At 40.4% G+C, this 25605-nt stretch overlaps 1 protein-coding gene across 2 annotated transcripts in view; it reads left to right on the forward strand.

Moving 5' to 3' along the window:
* Positions 1-1027: 1027 nt before the first annotated feature.
* LOC128624079 (collagen alpha-1(XXVI) chain) overlaps positions 1028-25605 on the forward strand; it is a 37813-nt gene continuing 13235 nt past the window's right edge. Inside the window, exons 1-7 of one of the 2 annotated variants that reach the window (XM_053651369.1) lie at positions 1028-2770; positions 4375-4497; positions 4784-4887; positions 16679-16740; positions 17653-17779; positions 22003-22110; positions 23118-23243. In XM_053651369.1, the coding sequence (XP_053507344.1) occupies positions 2601-2770; positions 4375-4497; positions 4784-4887; positions 16679-16740; positions 17653-17779; positions 22003-22110; positions 23118-23243 (820 nt within the window). In that variant the 5' untranslated portion in view covers positions 1028-2600. The remainder of the gene's footprint in view (positions 2771-4374; positions 4498-4783; positions 4888-16678; positions 16741-17652; positions 17780-22002; positions 22111-23117; positions 23244-25605) is intronic. The other variant, XM_053651370.1, reaches the window with a different exon arrangement.

A 25605-nucleotide genomic window follows, 5' to 3' on the forward strand; every position in this document is an offset into this window, starting at 1 on the left:
TATATGCTCTATAAGTCTGTTATATGTATTAGTTCAGTTATCCCAAGTGAAAAAAAAACATGATTTACTTCTGCAGTCCCTAAGTAATAATAAAAGTCATGTGAAATACAATAACATAACATCTCTCCACATAAACAAGAAGAATGACATAAATGTAAATATATATATATGCATGAGGCATTAATAATATCCATAATAAGCCTTGAACTCTAGTGCATGGATCTCCAGCCCTCCTCCTCGAAAGCTTCCCACAGACTTCAGTTCCAGCTCTAATCGAAAACATCCGATCCACTTTTAGATCCTAATTAGTGTCTCCAGAAGAGCTTGATTAGCAGAATCAAGTGTGTTAGATGTGGTTTGGAGCTGAAGCCTGCAGAAGGAGGGCTGGAGACCCTCACTCTAGTTCTCAGATTCAGACCAACTGCGCCGCTCAGAGCATTAAGAGTTACAGAGAAGTCCTTTGTTCTGTAGAACAGCTGATCAAAATCATCAGCTCATCAGCAAGCCTCACAGTGAGCTTCGCGTTACGGCATAGGGACAAAAGATTTTTCTTCAAGAACCTGTCAATAACCGTACCTTTCCGATAACAAAACTGTAAGTCTGGGGTATAACCGGAAAAACATTTGTTCCTGTCACTATATATATATATATATATATATATATATATATATATATATATATATATATATTGCAAGATTAGTCAAAATGATGTGTCTAAATCTAGAACACAGTGCAAAATCTTTTTGGAAGAACACTTAAAAGTTCTCCTAGGAAAGGATAAAACCCTATCCAAAATATGGACTATGATCACCTTATATTATCACCTTGGTTGATAGGGAATGAATGGTTTATTGGATAGTTAATGGTTCTTAGTCTCTATAGCAGGTTCTACTTGAAAAACGCTCTGAAAGGTTAAATCTATAACTCTTAGACAATCTTCTTCTTTTTGTCTCTCTCTGGAAACTATTAACAGTTTTCTTACTGTAGAACCATAAAGCATATGAAGTTTCACCATAAGAAAAAATTACCAGCAGAAAACCCTGTTTTTCATCCATTCTTTTCATTGCTTTGGTTTTTCCAATGGTTCTTTGGTTAAGCATTCTTAACTGCCAAAGTGTTAAATATATGTAGAACCCTAAATGTTTTTTGTTTTGTTTTTAAAACTTATTGATTTAAGGGAACTCTCGAAGTGTTTTTTTCTTCTTCTTTTTTTTTAATGTAGAACCCTACAAAAGAGCTTTTCTGTATGAGAGAGACTTGCGTATTCGTATAAACTTCTGCATTAGGAAGATTAGGAGAATCAAAGAAAATCTGAAAACGCAATGTCCACGCGTTCAACTTTTTTTTTTTTAACATTGAATTGCAAATTCCTCTGTGTCAGGACAGGTCTGGCAAACCCTAATCAAGTGATATATGTCTGTAGACTAGCATGGTTTAGAGATTCCCCTGCTTAAACACACCTGATTCAGCTGCATCGATTCAGGCCGAGCTTTTACAGATGTCGTAGAGCTGGGAAAATGACTAACATTCCAAACCAGAGTTGGTGTCCTCTATAGAAAAAGGGTTCCTCTGGTGCCATAGATCTCAGAGGCAACATTAAAGATGTAGGGCTAGGGGGCATGGTGGCTTACTGGTTAGCACACTTGCCTCACATTTCCATGGGTGTGGGTTTGTTTCCTGCTTCCGCCCTGTGTGCAAGGCGTTTGCATTTTCTCCCTGTCCTTCGGGGGTTTCCTCTGTGTACTTGGTTTCCTTCCGCGGTCCAAAGACGTGCGTTGTAGGCATTGGTTGCCATTTCCAAATTGTCTGTACTGCGTGAATGGGTGTGTGCGATTGTGCCCTGCGATGGGTTGGCACCCTGTCCAGAGTGTCCCTCTGCCATGTGCCCCGAGTTTCTTGGGATAGGCTCCAGGCTCCAGATAGATAGATAGATAGATAAGCCCATGTTTAAATAAAGTGCCTCAATTTTTTGGAAGAGTTGCAAAGTATGAAGGTTTTTAAAAAAATATATTTATTCATTTAGTTAGATAGTTAGTTAGCTAGTTAGTCCGTTAGTTCTTTCCTTCTTTCATTTTCTTATTTGTTTTCACAGTTGAAAACGTTCCTGGCCGTAAAAAGTTTGAGAACCCCCTAGTGTCTCTTTAGATACTTGTTTCTAAAAATATTTATTTATTTGTTTATTTATTTATTTATTTATTTTGACTGCCAAGCAAATCTGATGATAAAACCCTTTGCTGTGGGGTTCTGCACTGATTCCTCCTGATGTATCCTATGTGGAGTCCTTAGGGTTCTAGATTTCACCTTTTTTTTTTTTTCCTTTTCCCCCTGAGTGTACTGCTTGTGTGAAGTCGGTGCGTCATTACGCACTCTCCAACCATTTACAGAGCCACTTCAATCCACTCAGGAGGTCTAGCTGAGAAAGTGGGTGTGGTGTGAGAACATCATCAGCTTTTAGGTTTTCAGACATCTGCATGATTCCTTCCTTTGTGGTGTGAGAGCCTCGCTATACAGTTGTATACACATTGTGGGTATCTGATTCTTCCAGTGCGGATGCGTGTGTGCCTGCGCGTCGCAGTGGCACTGAGCTGAACCTCGGAGCGATGGCGCGCTGCGCGTTCTGGAGCGCTCTGTGTCTCTTCTTCATATCCTCTGCTGGACTTTGTTTCGGTACCGGTTTCATCTACCCGTTCCCTGGACTCACACTGCAGCATGTGAGCTCAGAACAAAGCGTCGCTGGACCCCCGGCTGCAGGCATCAGCTCTCAGCGCAGGTAAGAAACGCGCTCAGCTTTATTATTATCCGCACATATGAAGCACTAACATAATAACTTCAAGCCTTTCTTTCTTAGAATTCCACATACATTGGCATATACGATTGCCTTTGGCGGGGTTGCCAGATTTCTCCTAATTAAATCCAGCCTACAAAATCCACTCAAAGTAATGCAGAGATTGAAAAAGTAGTCACAGTGTTGTAACCTACAAGTACACATCTGTTGTTGTTGTTGTTGTTGTTGTTGTTATTGTTTTAAGTCCAAGCTGAGTCTCACACCGACATTCCTGTATTGATGGTGATTTGCTTTACACTCTCAAAAATAAATGCTACTTTTCCTTGTTACTAGGTTGGTACCATCTAGAGTACATCTTCTGTACCTTCAGAAGGAATCATGAATATAGGGCATCTTTTAAAATCATTTAAAGTACACATCTGGATGACATGCTTTACTTTTTAAAAGTTCATTAAAGGCACACCACGTGCACCTTCCCAGGTAAAGCATGTATCCTTGATGGTACCAAGGAAAAGTACAATTCAATACCGTTATTTCCAACATAGTAAATAAACAATCTGAGTTCTTAGTGTAAAGATGATCTACATAGATATGTCTGCAACATTCAGGAAAAAATGTTTGAGCGAATCCAAGTCAGTGCCAGAGTCTCATAAGCAAAAGTAGTGAATACGCAAAGCCATTCGATGTTACAACTTAAGTCTGACTGAAATCCAAGTTCTGGACTGCATTAAAGTTACTTGAGAACATAGCACAAAGTTTTTTTGGGGGGGGGAAACAGAAAGTTTCAAGTTGAAAGTTAGGGAAGAAAATGATGTAGAGTATAATGTAGGTCTTCATGTACAGTATGCTCATTAAAATTGATCAGTCAGTGGTCTTATTGCATGAATAAATTGGGCTGAACTCAACAGAAATACTTTACAAAACTTCACTTAAAACATTGTTTCACCTTTTTTTTTTTTTTTAAATCAAGTAGAAAATGATGCAGAAGGAAATCTGTGTACTGGTGACCGTGTGTTGCCATGTTGTTGTGACCTCAGGTGTGTTTACTGTATATCAACTCAGGCAAGGTGGATGTTGGGAATTCCGACTTTTCCACTTTTCCATCTCGGAGGTCGTTTTATTTTCCAAGTTCTAAGTACAGCACATTTCTACCGTCCATGCCCATAACTCCCGAACAATAACCAGAGCAATAATTTTTATCTTTCTGGCCATGCTGCTCCAGCATAATCTTTGAAGCGTCAGTCAATATTGTGGTGAACGTTTGCATATGTCGAGCATTTGTTCACTTTCAGTTGCATGATTAAGCAATGGAATTTATGAATGTTATATTTTGAAAAAAAGAACCTGACCAAATCAGGGCAGTCCAACCCAAATGTTGTTCACCGGCCAAGTCCATTATCGTTCCCCCCCCCCATCCCCCCATCCCCCCCCGCCCCACAATCTAACCAAAAGCAGCCAAGAAACGCAGACCAACAGTGCCCATGGCTGCTGGTTTGAGAACATGTTAAAAATGTGGAATGCTGAAGCTGCTTGTGCTTTAATGGACTCATCCTTATTTCTGTCATGCGAGCTCTTTCACTTTATTCCAGGAACTGGTGCCAGTACACGGTATCGAAGACAGTTACATGCCAGGTGCATAACGGCACAGAGACGACGGTGCAGAGGGTGTTCCAAGGCTGTCGATGGCCAGGACACTGCTCCAAAGTCATCAGGTATGAACCTGTATCATTGCTCTTTCGTGTATCTGCTTAGTGCTTTCCAAGTGTCTAAATTTCCAGAAATTGCATTCTCTTTGAACACTGAATGCCAAACTACAGACAGTTCCGTTGAGACAAATGAGAGGTCGGCTCATGTTACGGTAGAATCAGATTTTGAAACTATAAACCGCTCTACGACAATCCAAAGCCACCGTTGCAAGAAATGTGACTCGAATCCCGCAATGCATCAGAATGCAAACGCTGGAATGCTTATACAATGCTGATTTCTTTACACTGGCAGTTACAGGACTCTGATCAGGCCTTCGTATAAGGTGGCCTACCGACAGGTGACGGCGCTCGAATGGAGGTGCTGTCCCGGCTTCCTGGGAAGTGACTGCAGTGTAGGTATGTAAAAAAATAAATAAATAATGAACCGTTTTCTGGCATGTAATTCTTTCAGTATGGTCCCACACAAAATTAGAATCATTTCTCAAGATTCCTGGGGGGGGGGCGGTTGGGGGGGGGGTCTTTCAAAGACATCAGTACCTCCATATCAGATTATCTGCTGTTATCGAATGCATTAAATCAGATTATTATGTACTTTTGTGCAACCAAGAACAAGAGCACCACCAATGGTCATTAGAAAAATTACACGGAATGATATAAAGAAGTGATGCTGGGGTTTATTTCTTTTTAGCCCAGACTGTAGCCTATCAGTGTCAGGGGATTACAGAGTGGCACGCCCACAAGATTTTGATCTCCAAATGCTGACACATCCATAATACGTCATTAGCAGTGACTGAGAAGGTGCGTACAGTCGTGGGTGTAATGAACATGGTGGATTATTTACTCTATCTTCTCTACTCCGTTTCTTCTCCAAAAATGTCTTTGGAGGATAAAGTACATAGAATATGCAAATATTGTCCAAGCAAAGTATGTATTACATGAAAAGGAAGATGAGATGAAACCCTAGGTTGTGTGTGTGTGTGTGTGTGTGTGTGTGTGTTTAAATGATACAGTTACAATTTTTCTGTTTACCATGTTTGGTATTTGGAGGAAACACGGCATGAGCCCATTCGAGCATTGCAGACTTGAGACACTTTAATTTAATTTAAAAAAATCAGAAAATACAACATAAAAAATCCCCGACAACATTCTTATTATGCCATCGACGAGGCCTCGGTATATAATACATTTCTCAACACTAATAGTGTCATTGTTAAGCTATTGATTTTAGCCCTTATATCTAATATCACGACCAGCTGTCACTGGCTAATATGTTTAAACTCGACCAAAATCCAACCTCACTCTTTCAATTACATACAAACGTTTCAAGAACTCAGGTTCGATAGCTAGCAGCGTGAAATCTAACGTAGGTCCATTGTAATAAATCTTAGTGATCCAGGAAGTGCATTTTCTCAGAATAAGCAGTGATCCTCTTTTTTATCTTTGAGAAGAAAATGCTTTCTGTCCAAGTTAATATTCATTGTGGATGCTGGAGGCTCTATGTACTGATTGAAATCATATGAAGGGAATTAATACACTTTTTACTACAGCCTCTGTTGCTCTGCTATAGTTGGTATGTGTCCATTGGTTAATTGTTGCCATGGTTTGAATGTTTTTAAAAGTGTTATGGGGGTAGTAATGGATCCTGGTGTATTGTTTCTTGCCATAGTGTGCTGATTAGTAAGAAGAGAAAAAAGCATTAGGGACGACTGAACGAAAATCCGATTTTGCACTCATTAGGGTGAGGGTTAGGTATGGGATTGGACAGAATCCTGCACACAGCTCTTAAGAGTATGTTGGAATTCAGATTTCTACTTATTCCATTATCTCTTCTTGTTTCTTGGCCAAGTGGTTAAGCTTAAATGACTTTGTCTTGTTCTTTTTCTCTCCAGGCTTTCAGTAATAAGTGCTCTGTGGTTTCACGCTCCTTAATCGAGATTCTTTTGTGTCTCTCTTTTCAAAAAAAAACAGTGAGATCATCCACCACAGGCATGGAATATCAGCCCCCCCACATACTCACTGCATAGCTTCTCCATCATACATTTTAACCCTACATCAATCTATACCGTACCTTCTCTTTTCCCCTTCTCGGACATACCTATCCCTCATCCTCTCTCTGTCATCACCCACTTTCAGAACTAGTTCCAGCCTTAGGTTCACTCACTGACCTTTTCCACCACTCCACTCCACTACCACAACATTGAGTGTTTTGTATTGTGTCGCCCCAACTTTCAGCCTGCCCAGAACTGAGGGGGGTTGGGGTGGGGTGGGGTGGGGTGGGGTAGGGGGGGCTTTAGTGGAGGCCGTAATGCTTGAACACGGGCCAGCTGTCTGGGCTGCAGAACATCTGGAAGCGCTGCGGGCCTTTTGGTGCTTGACGGAGTGAGCCAGCTAGGGAGAGACCGCGTCACTCACACACAGCTAGATTACACACATATACACGCTACGTTTCATCCTGGAAACCGGCGAGTGCAGGGGAGTGTATTAAAAGAGCAAATGAATGATAACAAGGATACTTGTGGTGCACGTAAAATCCTTCCTCGCTCGGTTGTTAAAAGAGTTCATGGGAAAGCAGCCATAGGGGCTACACCTTGTTCCCACAAATATCAGGCTGTAAGACGAAGAAGAGTGTACAGTAGAGACAGAGGGAAAATCGATCACCTTGTTAAACTGGAGACCTGCAGAAAGAAAGCTGTTTGAAGAAATGCTGTGTCTGAAGCTCATTAACCCAGTTCGCTCATGCGCTCGACGGTATTGCAGAATAAAACGTTCTCATTGTTTGTTTATGAGCTGTTGCGCAGTAGGAATCAAAATGGCAGCAATCAACAAAGTGCCCCTTCTTCCTGTGCTTTGGAGATACTGCAACATTTGCCACCTGGGGATTTTGGATCCTGTCCTAGAGAAAGCCAAGCTGTCTTCCGGCATTTATGTTGTTGGAACGCACTTGTATGTTAGTGCTTAATGGATTTAATGTTTAGGTCTGCCTGCTGATGAAGCAGTGTTAGCTCTTTGAAGGGGATAAAACACACTCGCACACACACATTTGTGATTGTTTCCACAAACTGAAGAACCTTAAATTTAAAAATGTATATCCCTGGTGTAAAGCATGGATTTACTGAGAAAGCATGGATATGCCAGCCTAGCCTTGCTTGAGCCTGTGTGTGTGTGTGTGTGTGTGTGTGTCTTGCTTGCATGGGAACATGCGTGAGAGAGAATTCTGGGGTCAGTATTTTGGGGGAGTGTTCTTGGTGGGAGAGAGAGAGATGCTTTGAGATGTTTTGCAGGTCACAGACACTAACCCCTGATGTTTGTTCACATATTTATATAGGCCAGTCCCCATCGGGATTCTTTGTGGCGCTCCACAAACCATATGCCCCCTCCCTGTACTTCTTTCTTTTCTCTTTTTACCCTGCTTGTCTTTGGGGTAAGACCACAGAGGTGCTGGATGTATTTGTATACATTTACCAGCGTGCTCTGTTTTCTCTCATATCACTTCATTTCCTCTCCAAAGAAGCAATATGTGTAGAATCAGCAGTTTTTACAAGGAGCAAACCATCTTGTTACAGAGTGACACAGGTCCTCAACAGTTCGCTTGAGACGTTTGGTCTGTGAAATCGCCGCAAACGACAAATATTTAGCTGTAACAGTAAATAAGGTTCGCTTGCCAAGCCAAATAAGGTATAAACTAAAGTCTTATCAGGACGGCATGATGTAAGATAGCTATAACAGATAAGTACTGATATTTAAAAAAAAACTTTCCTTAAAAAAGAAAAGTCCAGTAAGTTAAAGTTTAAAACCTGTCCCCGACATTCTGTCTATTTATACATACACGAAAGAGGTTATGGGAACGAAACAGCAGACTTTCATTGTTTGCTTTACCTTTGGCAAAATGTATGTGTGTGGACTAATGGGCTAAAGTCTTCAGAAAATCACATCCATATGAGAAGAACCGGCTGAGCACTCAACAGAGAGAAATAAATCCAACAAAGGATCACCCGATAAAGCAAGGTCTTACAATCGCCCGAATAAAGGTGGACGATAAGGGATTAAAGAGATAAACGGAGATAGACAAGTGTGGATTAAGATTTAAGGAGCAAAAGAAAGTGGGTTAATAGGTTCCAATGCCGTTTTTTCCAACCTCACACAACTGACGTCCGTTCTAATGAAAAAAACGCTTGAGAATACAAAGGCGTAATCGACTTGCATAACCTTTCAATTACAAGACGTAGACCAGTTGCAACTAGATCCTCAGACTGATATGGAAATAGTATGCTGGACATGAGGAATATACACACCACCAAACCAAAAACCACTTTTCTTGTGACTCAACAAATCCAATCATCTCTGCCCTCCAACGTCTTAGACCCCTGCTGGTGCTGCAACTGGAACATGTTGGGGAAAAGTCACTCTGGATTGATCAGCAGACGCCTCAGTTTCATTGGTTTTGAGGCATTTGATGCTAATGAGGGCCAGACAGTCTGCCTTTACCCCAGCAAAGATTATTTTCCACAGGGGCAGAGCATTTCTAAGGCCCAGGACCGGTTTGCTCCAGCTTGGCTCGATGGTATGTGGAAGAGGGTGCTAGCTGTAAAACTGCAGTTTGAAAGTTAGCCATCTTTTCAGCTAACTTTTTAGCTAACTTTTCAGTAGCCCTATTGAACCTCTTTGCTCCCCCCCCCCCCCCCCATTTGCAAATGTTGATCCTGTTTGCACGATGATGGATATTCATTTATACCTCCATAGGTGCTAAGTACAAATACAGGGACAGTCAATGTTAGAAGGCTAGTATTTGAAATGGAAAACCTGAACTTGAAAACTTGAATCGGACACTTTCATATTTTCAACGTAAAGTGAGGCGTTATTGCATTTCTTGGCTGAACCATCATCCTGTAAGTGGTCACGTTTAGCTTATTAAAACACTAAAGAACATATAAATCGGCTTGTTTGCTCATCTCATCTCCTCTCCCGCCTAGTTTATCAGTTCCCCCCACATGTCATTGTGACCAGCTCCATTTCTTTAACATTCCTCCCCAAGCTTGTTGAAAAGAAACGTAGAAACCATGCCAAAGAAAACTACAAGATACAGCACCCTGTTCTAGACCTCGGTTTTATGCAAGCCACTGGATTTTAAGCAGACGAATCCAAACCCAAATCTCTACCGGAGCAATGCAACCTGACACATGTCCCTTGTCTTCAGCGCTGCTACCTTGGACAGAATCGTTTAAACCTTGTAAGAGTCTGGCAAGAATGTCTCCAACTTGGTTTTTGCAATATCCTGGTGTCGTGTGACTGGTTGTTTAAACTACATTGTTAGTCATGGACTTGATCATAAATTTTTCTGCTTTATGGAATTTAGTTATGTCGAAGTAGATCAGTAGTTTGTGTGGTACTGATGGCATGGAACACATCAGCAGAAATCTGGGAGCAATTTCCCTGCCATTACTCCTTCCCCCACTCACCTTTCACACCGAGCTGCTGATGGATATCTTAGATTGTAGTCCCAGGGCCTGAAGGTAATGGACGAATCAACATTCTGGTGTCTGGATTTCAACATATCCAGGAATGTAGAAACGTCTTGTTGTATTGAACTGCTGTTTATTTAGAGTGAGAAATTTGAGGTCAGGAATGGTGAGTTCTTTCACTTCTTTTCAGTTTGGTCGATCTTTAATGAACAGATTTGTAAAAATGAGCATGGTCTCTGGAGAACCTTTGAGTCTTGTCATCCTAAATGTCTTATTCATTCATTCATTCATTCATTCATTTTCCTTCTGCTTTCCCTGGTGGTGGCAACAGGCCTAGATGGTAGTCAGCCCAGACTTCTCTGTACCTGGCCACAAATCTTAGCTCCTAATCAGGGATTCCTGAGCCAACAGTGACATAATCTCTCCAGCAGTCCTGGATCTTCCTCAAGGGTCTCCATCCAGTTGGATAAGCAGGAGCCAAACAGGGGCATCAGGTGCCTGAACTACCTAAATTGGCTGCCCTTAATATCTTAAAATACTATCTACAATGATCTCAATTCTGCAAGTAAAGGATTTGCTTGGTTTGGATCTTGAGACAAACCCCCAACTGCTCCAGGGTTACAGTACAAGGTTGTGATCAAACTCATATTGTGATTGCCTGTGAAATTATTCCTTTAGATGAAGTTGAGGATCTACTGTTGTTCAAAAACCAAGTTGTCGTAATAGACGTAATTGTCTGGTTTATCCTTGACTGAAGTTGCACGTGAGGCCAAAACAGCAGGATGCTAGCTCTGCTTTCCACCACCCAATAACTTATGTAATGCAAAGTCCAGTCTTGATGAGCAGGAAGCTTACCTTCTAACCACAGCTTGTAGGAGCAGGAGTTTATTGCTCAGCCATAGCGCTAAAGTAGGATGTGTGAATATGGACACGGATCATTTCCCAAGAAACCTCAGTGGGTGTAGGGACTCAGCGAAGTCCAGCCATGATATCATTGCCCACTTTGTTGTTGAGTCTTAGTTGTTTTCAAATACTGAACATGGAAAGTCCAAAGTAAGTGTAAACCCCAGTGGTTACAAATATTTTATGGAGCAATGCTTGTGGGTGTCCTAAAACTGTGACAAGAACGTCATTCTCATAAAGGCAGTCCAGAATCTTCTTGATCAAAAATGTGCATTATTCATAGTGTTTGTGTTGGCCAGGATTCCACACACTGAAGAGGGATCTGATTGGATTTTAATGAATGATTTAGAAGGCGTTAGTCTTCATAGAAAATGGCTAAAAATGGACTTCCAAAACCATAGGCATGAGTCAGACATATGTCTGAGTCATTGTCTTACTTTCTCCAGCGGTAGCCCTCGACAGCTGCGTTTCTACAGTTAAAAGACCGAATCTAATATTTCAGAATCACAATCCTCTGAGTAAAGACTGCCTTTCTATATTATAGAAAATTTGCATTCAATTTCACATTCACATTTGATATTGATTTACAACATGGTTGCTCTGGTTTAATCTGGAAAAAAAAAAAAAAACACAACACACATTTCTTGTGTCTTAATGGCAAATTCCGATACTGAACACCATGCTAACTCACCACCGCCTTGTCGAAGCAGTGGTTGTGTGGCCACGTCTGATTTATGACATAATGTCTGTGTCAGCAATATTAGTCATCTCATCAAACGCAGGCTCAGAGGTTATCTTGGCTTTGGCATACATGCATCATGACGAATCGTTGCATTCCAGCTGAATAAGTGCCAGGCGGCTTGAAATGCAGACATTCCGACAGCTAGAGTTATATTAAGTGTGTGTCATGATTGGCTTGCTGAATACGCTCGACACTGGAAGTCGATCAGACAGAGGGACCCTGTAGAGATGTATCTTATAGCAGGTATTCTTGGGGTTTTCAGGAATTAATACTTGGAGGGTCAAATGGCGGGTTCTTTCTTTCTTCGACACCAACCATAATGCTAGTTGACTGAACGATGCGATGGCACTGCGGTTTGTCTTTAATGGTTCAAACTAAAATTCCACAAGAGAATTTCCCATTTGGAAAAGCAGGACATCTTTACAAAGCTACAACCTTCAAGACAGCAAGTGGACCTTCACATTCTCCATCGGTTAAGACTACTTTGTAATAAAGTGAGGAAAGTAAATGTTTAAAAACAGGTTCTCATGTTCACCCAGTTCTACTCGGACTTATTTCCTCGGTTAACTGTAGTCGCATCACATGCGGCACATACTTCAGTGAGATATACTGTACTGTATGTGGTGTTAAAGACATGTCGCACCGTATCACGTTGCAGCCGATGAATATTTGAGCAGACTTAGCGCAGCTCTTTGGCCGATGCAGAGCCTGCTTCCTTAGCACACGGACCTGGTGAGACATTAGACGTGATGGTAGATCTAGAAAGGAAGTGGAGGTGGCCATTGACTTTGAGTTAGTGATTTAACATCAGTCCTCAGCAGAGAGGCTTCTGTGAGCTCTCGTTTATTTGGGAAGTCACCTTTACTTACATAGAACAGACGCTTCAGTATGTCCATTTCTTTTTTTTTCTATTAAAATGAAAAATACGTCTTTTTCGACCAGGTGGAGAAAAAAAAAAAGTTGTTTTAATGTTTTTCATCAAATTTAGAAATGTTACTGGGAACACTGTGCGAGCAGAGTTGAAATAAGATTGTGCTGTAAACTATTATTAGAGCAGATGTTTTCAGAACGGTGCAGTAACGTTATTTTGGGAACATCACAACTTCATTTTCATAGAAACTGTTGAATACTTACTGACCCCTCTAATAAACTTTGCTCTTAGCTGGGTATTTATTTGTTTTGTTTTTTTGTGATGTTAGACACTAGTGTGCATTCAACAGGTCTGACTTATCTCAGTGGCTTGGCAGGGTGAAGAGAATCACCTGCTCAGCTCAGGGGAAACAGCTGCTTGGTTTTCTTGGACGGGACAGAGTTATGCTGGCATGTCTGCCGATCGAGCAGTCATGTCCGGCCACACACTGTCCCAGACACACAGCACAGATGTCTGGAAGAGACTTGGCAGCAGGAGGCATTCCGTAGGTCATGGCTGGCCACACACCTCCTCACACACCATGTATATCTTGGGTGAAATTCAGCTCTTCTCTTCTTTTAAATGTCCAAACGGGCGGTATGCCCAAGCCATACGATCGCCTCTGTGCATCCCCCCTTCTTTTCCTCTCTTTCTTGCTCATGTCCTCCCACCTTCCATCCTTTTCTTCTCTGTTTTCATTTCCAAAACATATGTTGAACTCTTGACTTGGACGTATAAATAACTCTAGCATCTTGGGATGAATGGGTAAAATTGTTATGCTCTGGGAGATCAGTAATATTTATGAATAAGGCCCTTAAGTCTGTGCCCTTAAGAAGCCGTCTCATGTTTAGCCATAATGCAACGACTCTTCTCGAATGCTTTATTACCATTAGTCTTAGCTATGTCTGTTTCATATCCTTCCTTTGTGTCATCCTATATGTAGGCTGATTGTAAATGAGTTCCCAGGCTAGACCTGCATAACCTCTGACCCCTTCAGCCATGTGCCTTCTGTCGTCTTGAACAGCTGTTCATAAAAAGGTTGGAGTTCCAGAAGACAGCTGCAGTGTCTAATGGTGCCAGGGTCCGTCTTATGAGGGAATATATTTGACAGCTTATTGAAACGGGACAGTTGTACGTAGAATCGTTTCGTTTCACTGTATAGTAACTCTGACCCTAACCCTATTTTTTTTCTGGACTTGGATTTGTGGGAATCACAAACTCTGAGGAAGCAGCACCTTTTTTTTGTTGTTGTTGTTGTTGCTAAGAGTAATTTAAAAATGTATATTTCTTCCTTTCCTTGGTCAAGTTCTCTGGGGTGCAATTATCCAATATAATACTCTGAAAATGGGCTGAAAATATTTCCCAAAATGATGGTGAGCAGGAATGTTCTGCATCCAGAAAGAGAAAGTGTTTGTAGAAGTCTGTCCACAACTATGTGTGAGAGGGAGTCTGATCTGTGGTGTGTGTGTGTGTGTGTGTGTGTGTGTGTGCGTTATGATGAAGGCTTAAGTGTATGTTATATCATCATGTGTACAACCCCAATTCCAAAAAAGTTGGGACGCTGTGTAAAATGTCAATAAAAACAGAATGCAATGATTTGCAAATCGTTGAATCGCATTTTGAATTCCATGGCCGCAACACGTCTCAAAAATGTTGGGACGGGGACAACAAAAGGCTGGAAAAGTAAGTGTTAGTAAAAAGAAACAGCTGGAGGTTAATTGGGAACAGGTGAGTAAGATGATTGGGTATAAAAAGATTATCTTAGAAAGACGGAGTCTCTCAGAAGTAAAGATGGGCAGAGGTTCACCAATCTGCGAAAAACTGCGTCTACAAATTGTGGAATCATTTCAGAATAAAGTTCCTCTGTTCGTGTCACCTCCAATCGTGTCATCTTCAGTCGTATCATCTCCAGTCGTGTCACCTCCAGTCATATTATCTCCAATCGTGTCATCTCCAGTCGTGTCATCTCCAGTCGTGTCATCTTCAGCCATGTCACCTCCAGTCATGTCATCTCTGGTCGTGTCACCTCCACTTGTGCCACCTCCGCTCATGTCACCTCTCTTCGCACCAACTCCATGTCACCTGTGGTTGTCTAATCTCCGGTCATGTCACCTCAGGTTGTGTCACATCTAGTCGTGTAACTTTTGGTCGTGTCACCTCTGATCGCGTCATCTCCATTTGTGTATTCTCTGGTTGTGTCACCTCCAGTTATGTTACCTCTGCTCACGTCATCTCCAGAGATGTCAACTCTAGATGTGTCACCTCCAGTCATGTCACCTGCACTCATGTCACCTCCGTTCGCATTGCATCACCTATGATCATGTTACCTCTGGTCACATTACTCCTGGTCAGGTCACCTCTCACTGCATCACCTCTGGTCATGTCATCTCTGGTAGTGTCACCTCCAGTTGCACCAAATGGTCAGATCTCATTGAGCACTTTGTTTTGTTACATTCCTGCCAACAGGATAAGAATAAAGATCTCAGGCTCTCTCTAAGGTTTTGTGGAATCCAGTCACCATCAGGTGAAAACTAAAGCACAACTTCTTAGTATTTCCTTTAAGGTTTGAACACTAGGTTCATAATGCTTACCCGTGGGTTAGTTTGTGGAGAAATTCTTCCCTCTGAAAAAAAGTAGTTCCATCTCTGAATGACAAATATGACAGATATAAAGCTTACTTTAAAAATAACATGGCTTCAATTATTCATGAAAACATATACATAAATGTTTACTCATGGCATTAAACAAAAACCCTTAGACCTCCATTACTAGTGAGTTTGGAGGAAAAAGGATTCATGTCCTTTTCTTAAATTGCACGTGTTATGCTGCAGATGTTGTAGATAAAGAGTAAGTTTAAAAAATGCTGGAGTATTACTTTAATGCTGAGATTGGGAGCCATCTAGTTCTGCAGTTGATTTGATCACATTTTAAACAGGCTTTGTTCTTACCATGCTGTGTGTAACATCTAAATATCTTCTATTCATTTCCAACGAGGGCTGAAAATAATTTAACAGCCATGTGGTCTTAAAGTATTTTTCCAGATGTATGTATAGACTGTAAGCCTCATAGATGCAATGCTGTCTTCAGGTTAGTAAACACTGAGCTAGCAACCAGATCCCTCCCTTTTTTATACCCACCCTAAGGAACTTGTTTTTTTCTACCCATGTAATTAAACCCTCCCAGACGGAAATCCGGACTCCTCCTTACGACTTGGTTCTTATGGCCTCTTTGGGCTTTCTACACCACATCCAGACCAATCATTGTGTAGTCCCCTTGGTTATAGACCAAACCAATCCATACTGAAGATGAATCCTCTGGAAATAGCTGTACTGGGCAGGATGACAGAAGTATCCCGAACTTGTCTTTTAGCCTCTCTTCATTTGATTATTGTTATAAAGAGGATTGTTTGAAAGACTTGTTTTCATTGCAGGCTCAGCTACAAAAGAAGTGTTTATCCAGAAAATGGTAGGAAAGTGGTTATGCTAGTTACATAACTACTTTTTTTATCAGTTGTTTAAGCAATGTATTTGGTTCGCTCTGGCTAGCACCTTGACATCTGACATCTAGAATGCATGGTGGTGGCCAGGTTGGCACATTGTGGGGTGTTGTGTCCTCCTAGCATATGGGCACACAGCAGGGAAACTGCCATGAGGCAGACAGACAGAAAACAAGCGCTCGGAAGTTAAGAAAGCGATGGAGCACTAAATAATGACAGTGACAGGGGAGGAAGTGAAGGAGAAGAGAAAGCCTGTCCGTACTTGTAGGTGTGTCAGACCTTGAGTTCCTGACGAATGGGATGATTTAGTGCTGGGATAATACAGTAACGAGTCGTAATTTGTTGTTTCAGTAATGCATTCACTCGGGGGACTCGTTCAAGGCATTCATCTGCTGGCACTCTGGTATACTTCAGCTGCCAACTCACTACCGCTAATTTCTGAACAATGTTCCCTGAGATTCCATCCAATTAATGTCCCTGCATATATATATATATATATATATATATATATATATATATATATAGTCTGTGTGTTTAAGTGGATATTATACGATAGCTAACTGATATTTCCATAAAAGCATGACAGATCAAACAGATCTTCTTTTTATTTGCCTCTGTGGAACATTTTGATCAAAGGTGTTTTTAATAAAAAATGACTCTTTTTATCTCTCATGCAGAATGTATGAACTGTACGGGTTACAATGATCTGAACAATCGCCTGAACAACCTTGAGAGTAAGGTAAGAGCAATGAAATCAGCTACGATATGAGCAAAGTATTTCCTGCCTTCCCTCAAGCCTAGTTAAAACAAGCTAAATCGATTAAATATGTTTAGGTTAACAGAAGTTACCAGTTTTGGCCGAGATTTTCGGCACATAAAATCAAACAAAAAGGACGCTTGTCCATATTTCTTATGTTTTTAACTTCATCCCTAACTTATTTCATAGACAGCTTACTGTTTTATTTTCTCTTTGCTACTGTCATCATTTTCTTACATCATATTTTATTTGTTTTTGTTTGTTTGTTTGTTTGTTTTGGGGGGGGGGGGTTCACCCCCACTTTTTTGTCATATGGACAGTATTGGCGCTATGTTCCTAGGCCTGTTCAGAGATAATACTTTCTAAAAGTAAGAACTGTGATAGAATCGAGCAGCGTTATACTATTCTTAAAATAGCAAATTACTGCCTTATATTTAAATAAAACACATCCGATCCTAATGGCTTTTTGCTAAACTGTTTTAAAGGTAGTTCAGAAGTGTTTTTTAATCAGCTGACATCCGTGTTTAGTCTCAGACCCTTTACTACTTTAACTAATTCATTTTTTCCCAGTACATTGATCTAATCAAGTTTTTTTATAATAACTTCTCATTAGTGCTTTTAATGTAACTTTCCCTGAAATATTACGCAGAAAAGGAAGAATGAATATGAATCTAATAGGAAAGGCCCTTAACCCTCAACTATTCAGATCTATGCTTGGATTGGATTCTGGCCCAGATTTGTTTTTTAATAAAACGTCTCTGCCAAATGAATGAATGTAAATGTAATGCAGTGAGGACAGTAGGACATAAGCAGTGAAGTTTCTAAGCTAGTTTGTGGAATTGTAATATTTAGAGGGTTTTGTGACTTTGTTGTGTGCTTTTGGCTGTGTTTTAGATCAAGTTGTTACAGGAGGCTGAACCTCGTCCTCCATCTATCAATACTCTGCTGGAGAGATCAACAGACAACGAGGTAGAAACCCCAGAGCCCACCCCTAGGGGACCCCCACCTTTTTGGCAACCAGGTGAGCCAATCACCTGCCATCACTTTTCTTAACAATCCCTCATTTTAACAGGGACCAGCGTTTCACCCCAAGAAGAGAGCCTCCCTGAGATTTGCGGCCACATACATGGAGAAAGTAATGGCCATAGGAGTGGAGGAGTAATGACATGTTGAGTCTATAAATGCTGGTGCTTAGAGACATGAATAAAGCATATTCATATTTCTTTAGGGCTCAAGCTGCCAAAAATGTCTCGTGTCTGAAAAATCTCACCTGCTTTTTAAAAGTGTTAAAAAGTCTTGTTCTCAGGCGAATATTAGAATTTTTAAGCAGGTCAGAGTAAGAGTATCAATAAGCAAAGGTTCTACAATTCAAACCACTGGAAAGTTTTGTCTGTGAAAGTTTTCAGTCAGGTCATAGATTTGTCAAATAATTTCAAGCAGGCAGTGGAGGCTCGGCTGCTAAGATTCTGTGCGAATGACTAGAATTTTGTGTGGACTGCCAGGGGGACAGTGGGTCTTGTTTATCTAGCGCTATATGAACAAAATTATTCATAAATTACTCATAGGAACACTTATACAAGAAATGTGATGTACATGAACACAGGGTTGCCAGGGTCATGTTATTTACACCAAAACTGGGCTAGTTTTGGAACAAGTTTGCGAATGAAAAGAGCAAGTCCGCAGATGCTGGGTTTTTTGGGTCTAGTTTAAAAAAAGTCCATGATAGCTAAGATCTTGCTTTAAAGCAAGGAATCAAATATGATCAATTTAAGCAAACATAGCCTATGAGAAACTAAGAGAAAGTGTGGTGCAAGTGTGGTGCAGACAGTGTATCTACGCTATACAGAACCATTTCTGTTGTAAGATATATTGTGAAGATTGGTAGAGGGAAAGGAGGATTATGGAGAGGATAATGTTCGTACCAGGCAATGATGGCGGGGAAAAAGGTATATTGCAGATACTGCAAATCAGAAATGCGTGCACTGCACGGTGAAGTTCTTTTCCAACCAAAGACTAAGAAAAAGAAGAAAAATGCATGTCCTTTTCCCAATGCCCAAACTTTTTGGGTTAGTTTCAGGTCTCTGTGCAGTTTGTGAGTTGTAGTTTGGCTGGAAATTTTAGATCTGGCAACCCTGTTCGAAAACATTTCATGTGGAAAAACATTTGCATCTTGAGTTTGAGTAACTCAGCTCCTGAGTTTCTGTAAATTTACACAGAGAAAACTCACTAATGTGAACATTGACGGACTTGGAATGATTGGCTTTGTATAATTGGCATGGCATTCACATCACTTATTTATTTTAATTGCACCCAGAAATTTGGTGAAACTCTGACTTAAATAAAGCAATCCAAAAGAAATCCATAAATTTAGACAGAATCCTAATTATTTTTTTTTGCTAAGATCAGAGTTAATATAACCAGCTAGCATTATTTGTTGTTGGGACTGAATTTGGGTGGCAGGGGAACTGTCTCTGGTTTGACGGGCATTCTTATTTGGACAGTGCTATGACAATAAAGTGTACCTGTGGCTGGTCTGAACTGCACTGCAATTCTCTGTCAGTTACTTCAATTTCTAACACATTTTTGTGTCAGAGTTTTTCATTAATCTTTTTCTTCTGCATGGGAGAATCATCAGACAAGTGCGACTGTGAATGTGTGCAGTTTAGAAGGAACAGTGACCTCAAGGTAAAGTAAAAAAAAAAAAAAAAAAAATTGGAAATAAACATTCTTTAAAGGCTAGGTAATAAACTACTATTTGACAATATGCTTGGCCAAATAGTATTCCATCGGTGTCGTATTCAATTGGTTATTCCAGCAGCTCGGGTTTTTAGAGATGCTAGCACAAATACGTTTGACATAAACATATCCTTCTGTACGGTAAGCAGTATTAGAACTGCTGCCATGAAACTTAGTCGATCTGTTCCAGCATTCTCCAAAGTCTCACAAATCCAGCGTTCAGCACTCGTACTGTGTCCATCAGTAAAACCGCATGCAGGAGACTAATGAGTGTGCTATTGTTTTCAGTGGTGCTTTACTCTCTTTACAAGCCAAGATTAGATTTCCATTAAAATCTCAACTTCAAATAAAATGTCATTATCCCATGAGGTCCTTCTTCATCATATTTCCTATTTACATCTGTGTGGGCCCGTCCAGTGTTTAATCTGGCAATCCGAACCAAGTCCTGGTTTCACTGCGTCAAATCAGCTTAATAGATTCGAGGTAAACTCCCTCAGTGAGGCAGGACAAAAAAAGCTATTCTATACTATAACACAAAGGACACCCAGCCTAGGAGAATGAATTAGTTAGGGTACATTTCAAGCTGTGAGAATATTGGGTTTATTCCAAATGAACAGGGTCCTAATTTATGTTGAAAGCCTGGCAGAATAGGTTCTACAGTTGTTTCATCTGTCTTAAAATATATTACAGATAATGAATGGTTTGTTTGGTCTTATTTTGCCAATGAACTCAATGTGCATGAGAAAATGGCACGAGTTCCATTACTATTACTATCAGTCTTCAAAATGTAGAAGGTGAAGTCGGGGAAACAAAAGGATAGAGTTATTAATAGATATATATATATATATATATATATAAAAATTTTGAGTTGTGTCACTATTGTGTACATGTAGGTATCAAATATTTATTCTTATATGGCCTTTACAAAAATATATATATATTTATTATCATTATTTATTTATTTTTAACACAGACAATATACAGTATATCTTATATCTTGAGAAAAAGAACCCTAAAGGATTCTTTGTTTGTCCCTCTGGGGAACTCTTAAAGGTTATGTAGAACCTCAGAACAGAGTAGAGTAAAGGTAATACATGACTCCTTAAATAAAGCTTACCAAAGAAATATTGGCACCCTTCTTAAAAATGAGCCATGACTAACCATCCATCCATCCATCCATCCATCTTCTATACCGCTTAATCCTTTTCAGGGTCACGGGGAAACCTGGAACCTATCCCAGGGAGCATCGGGCACAAGGCAGGGTACACCCTGGACAGGAGTGTACCCCGCGGGGCACACAATCACACACACATTCATACACTACGGACACTTTGGACATGCCAATCAGCCCACCATGCATGTCTTTGGACTGGGGGAGGAAACCGGAGTACCCGGAGGAAACCCCCACAGCACGTGGAGAACATGCAAACTCCTCACACACAGGGCCACGGTGGGAACCGAACCCCCAACCCTGGAGGTGTGAGGCGAACGTGCTTTTCAAGTAGCGCATACTGCATGTTTGAACAAATTGCTGGTCTCAAAATTATTGTCAGCTTTACGATTAATATTTTGTTGTGTCTGTATTAAAGAGAATAACATAACAGGGTCTCTTCCTGTAATGTCTAACAAGGCTGGATATACTGGTAGAAGAATCTTGGTTCACTTCTCCGTGTAGCAAAACATTTTAAAGTTCTTTATATTCTTAGTTTTGCACACGTAGACTTCCCTCTGGTTCAAATCTGGAGACTGATTAACAAAGACTTAATACAAAAAGTGTTTGGCTCATCATCTTGCTGAAAGCTCTATCTATGGGCATAACCTCTAGGTAGAGGCAACCAGGATTTGGGCTGAAATATCCTGGTACTGGTATCCTGGTAGCCACAAAACAGCATAAAAATGTCAATGATCCACCTGTAAATCTTACCATGGCTGTCAGGTGCTTTCCCTTGAATGCAGTTCCATTTTGTCCCCAAACACGTTGATGGTGTGTATAACCAAAGAGTTTGATTTTGCTCTCATCCAACCACAAGATAGTAGTTCCAATGATGCTTGGTGAAGTTCAGGTACTCCATTTTGTGAGATGTGCTCAAGAACTTCTTTCTTGCGACGCTTCCAAAGAGCGTGTTGTTATGAAGGTAGTGTTTAAGAGTTGATTTTGAAACTGGACAGCCGCAGGTATTTTCTGATCCTCCTCAATGTACGGGAGAACAGTGTACTCAATTCTTGGTCCAACTTTTTCAGACATGTGAAACCTTTTTTGTTAAGGCCATAATTGTTCTGAGTACTGAACAACCATCGTTCTCTTGTGTGCTGAACGTTTTTTGTTTTTCCCCATGGTAATGGGGGACAAATGGATTTTACATGTGTGCAACTTTATATTTATACTCCAGGAAGACTAGGCATGGTTAAAGTCAACACTAGTTCATGGAAATTAAAACTATTAATGAGTTTTTCAAGAATGCCAAAAAAAAAATGTCTTTGTGTTTATGTGAAATATTTTATATAAAGGGACAAGAGGCCCTCCAGGGCCCATAGGACCACCTGGTTTACCTGGTTCATCGGGACCTCCCGGACCTGCAGGAGAGACAGGTTCTCCAGGCCGACCGGGACCCACAGGTCAGAGTCATTATCCATTTTTTTCTTTTCTCTGACATAAATGTGCTTGCACATATTCTCTCTTGTCAAATCCCAGATAATCTTCAACCTCCATGTTCTGTTCACCACATAGCAATGGATGCCCCTTTGGTCCAGATCCAACTTTTAGGAATTTCTACCAATACCCTTATCTTCAAATAGAAAATATGTCCTATCTTCCCATGACTGGTTATAAATATTAATATTATTTGTAGATATACTTAACACACGCAAAAAAAATTTCCTTAGACCTGGATGGAAGGATTGTGGCTTTGTAAGGGGAGGTCATCCTTCAGTCCTATTGGATTTTGAACTGTGAAAATTGCATAACAGGAACACTCAGTACTCAGTCAGTACTAACAGACCATGAATCATTTCTAGGGAGACAAGGAAAACAAGACACAACGCGCATGGCAAAAGGAAACAATGAATGAGTCACAGTGCTCGAAGTTATAGTGGAAACATATGCAAGACACTGTTAGGATACAACACAAACCAAGCAATGTATATACAGTGCCCTGTAACCTGCATATAACTGCTTATAAGGAGTGAGCCAGCTCAGCATAACACCAATTGAATCCTTAGTAGTGTTATATGAATGGATGAATTAAAACATGCTGTTATAGGAAAGTAATCATTGACAGGATCCTGACATAGTGACACTGGAGACTCCTTACATAAATGTTAAACAATTACAAAAAGCTTTACCATATCAATGATTATAGGTTATCTTTGTTAGGTTATGTTAAGTGTCCACCATATAAGCCCCTGGGAATTAGCGGTTACTACAGAAACAATAATGTATTAGAAAGCGTGTATTCATATAAAGCTATGATTTAAATTACAGCCAGAACTACTGTCCGAACTGCTGTTATAGAAATGTAACTGCTCAGATCAGAGAATTCAGCATTGTTGTGGTATATAATATATTAATTGTACTGTATATACACATACATATAAATAGTCATGGTGCTCATTCTTGTTTTCAGGCCCAAAGGGAGAAAGAGGCTTTCCAGGTGAAATTGGTCTTCCAGGTCCTCCAGGACAACCTGGACTGCCCAACTCTATTCCTCTACGGGGGGATGTATTTCAGGGACTCAGTCCAGATGAAACAGGTGAGTGGACTCACTGTACATTTATGGTATGTGTTCGGGTAACAAGCATCCAGACTATGTGTGTGTGGGGGTGTGGGGGTGTGTGTGTGTGTGTGTGGAGCTTTTCAGTAATCCAGGTGAAGCTAATGAAGTTCCTAGAAACTTCCTTTGTGTATTAAATTGTCTTAAAGTCTTGTCGCGTGTAAATGGCAAAGTCGGAAAAGCGATGACCTGTAGATATTAGTCGACCTAAAGTTTGCCTAAAAGTAGACTGCATGCTTACACAGATGGCGAATTAAGATATTGTCAAGAATAAACAAATGTGTGCAGCCAAGCGCTCAGCCCTTTTAGTCATCATTTCTGCTGAAGGGACTGAAGTGACTGAAATGAAATTTATGACAATATAAACCATAGCATGTCTAGTAAAAAATAATGAATTCATAAAACGATGAATAGATTCCATTACTCATTTGATTCCCTTGAGTCATTTGAGTTCCATAACAGCAACTCTAATGAGTCAAGTGAATCATTTGACAACTACAGTCTGAGTTCAACTGTAGAGTTTAGGAATGTAACAGAACACTAATACATTGAATGAAATGATAATGTACTTGAAACAGATATGAATGCAGATACGATTAGGAGCTGTACTATTTGTATGTAATAGAAAGCCAGAACGGTTCACAGGGCATTTGACTGAGACTGTAGATGTGCGTCGGCACTGGGATCTCGCAGGATGCAACAATAAATCACGCAAGCAGGAGGATTTCACTTTGTTGTGAACGAGCTGTCAGATATGACAAAGAAAGACCTGCTGGATGCATTTACAGCATTCATTTGTTCATCCTTAGTAACTGACTGGTTGGGGTAGCTGTCGTTTTCAAATGAGGTTGGTAGTTTGTTTAGATTTCGTGAAATAGAACCAAATAATATTGTTATCATGGACAGATATGAATAAATATAATAATAATCAATCAAAGCCGCAAGCAGCATTTTCGGGGGCCAAGCACCCAGACTTGGTGAGTCAGACATTCACAGACATGCTAGCCTTTTTGCCTAAGCAATCACAGAAAAGCAGAGCCATAACTTTAGGCAAAGGGATTCAGGATTGATTTGTAGATTCATTCAAACTTGAAGTGTATGTTTTGATCACGGACAGTAGTGGAATTCACTGACTGTGGAATTCACTGAAAGGTCTAGATGAACAAATGGGCAGCAGGGTGCTGCTGCAGCTGCTGTTAATGCTGTGACCTGTGGTGTTTTCTGTTGCTTCTTTGACGTGTGGTTGTGATTGCTACTGCTCTGACCGGAAGTTTGTTTCTTAATGGAAATTTAAAACATCTAAGGTCTCAAAATTATGTGAGACAAATTTGGACAAAATTTGGAGAAGAAGGAGTAAAAACGGCATTTAGATTGAAGCATTTTGGTCATGTTATTGTAACTTTTGACCAGTGAGTGGTGCTGTCACGAACTTTGTTGCATAGCCTCAGGGCATGGTCCTGAAGACATCCTACCAAAATTTGTGTCAGTGTGCATGGTCGTCCTCTTTGGCAGCTTCACTGTCAGATTTGTTGACACGTTACAGACAACTGTAACAACATGCTGATGTGTACCAAATTTAGCGATGACTGGACAAAATTTGTAGGAGGAGTAGAGAAAAAACATTTTTTTAAAAATATCCAAGATGGCAGAAAATCTGATTAGGCAGAATTTGACATATCTCAACCCAGGTTGTCTCGACCCAAGAAATGCAGGGATGTCTGGCTTTTAAATTTTGGGTGCATGGTTAAAAAATTTAAATATACTTCCAAATTAGGCCCAAATCTGACTCGATGGTGCCACTAGAGCGTCGGCAGTGCTTAGCCTAAATTTGGTCAGAATGTTCTTTAGACCCTCCACAATCAATTTGCCAAATTTCAGAACTTTTTATCAGACGGTTCTACGGGTTGCCAAAGACAGCCTAGCCAGAAGAAGAAGAAGCAGAAGAAGAAAAATAAGAACAGGTAGAATAATAATAGGGGGCCGAGCACCAAAGCGGCGTCTAAATGTGTGAGTGGGATTAAAAAAAAACAGCACCTCACACATCACTAGTTCAGACCAATTATGAACTCGAGTGATGTAGCTGAGTTTGAGGGATTGACCTTGAATTCACACTCCATACTGAAACTGATGACATTTCTACATCAATTTTATTTTTGTTTCTGGGTTCATATTTAATTATTTAGGCCACTTTGTCTGTAAATATTTGGAGCACTAAACCGATAAAGATACTGATAGTGGGACTGCTTTACATCCTTACTTGAATTTATCAGTAAAATTCTAGAAAAAGGCTGTTTCAGAATTATCTTCAGTTTCCAGTAAATAAGTACACTCCTACAGTAGG

The sequence above is a fragment of the Ictalurus furcatus genome, chromosome 20 (genome assembly GCF_023375685.1).
Source record: "Ictalurus furcatus strain D&B chromosome 20, Billie_1.0, whole genome shotgun sequence".
In the NCBI taxonomy this organism is placed as follows: Eukaryota; Metazoa; Chordata; class Actinopteri; order Siluriformes; family Ictaluridae; genus Ictalurus; species Ictalurus furcatus.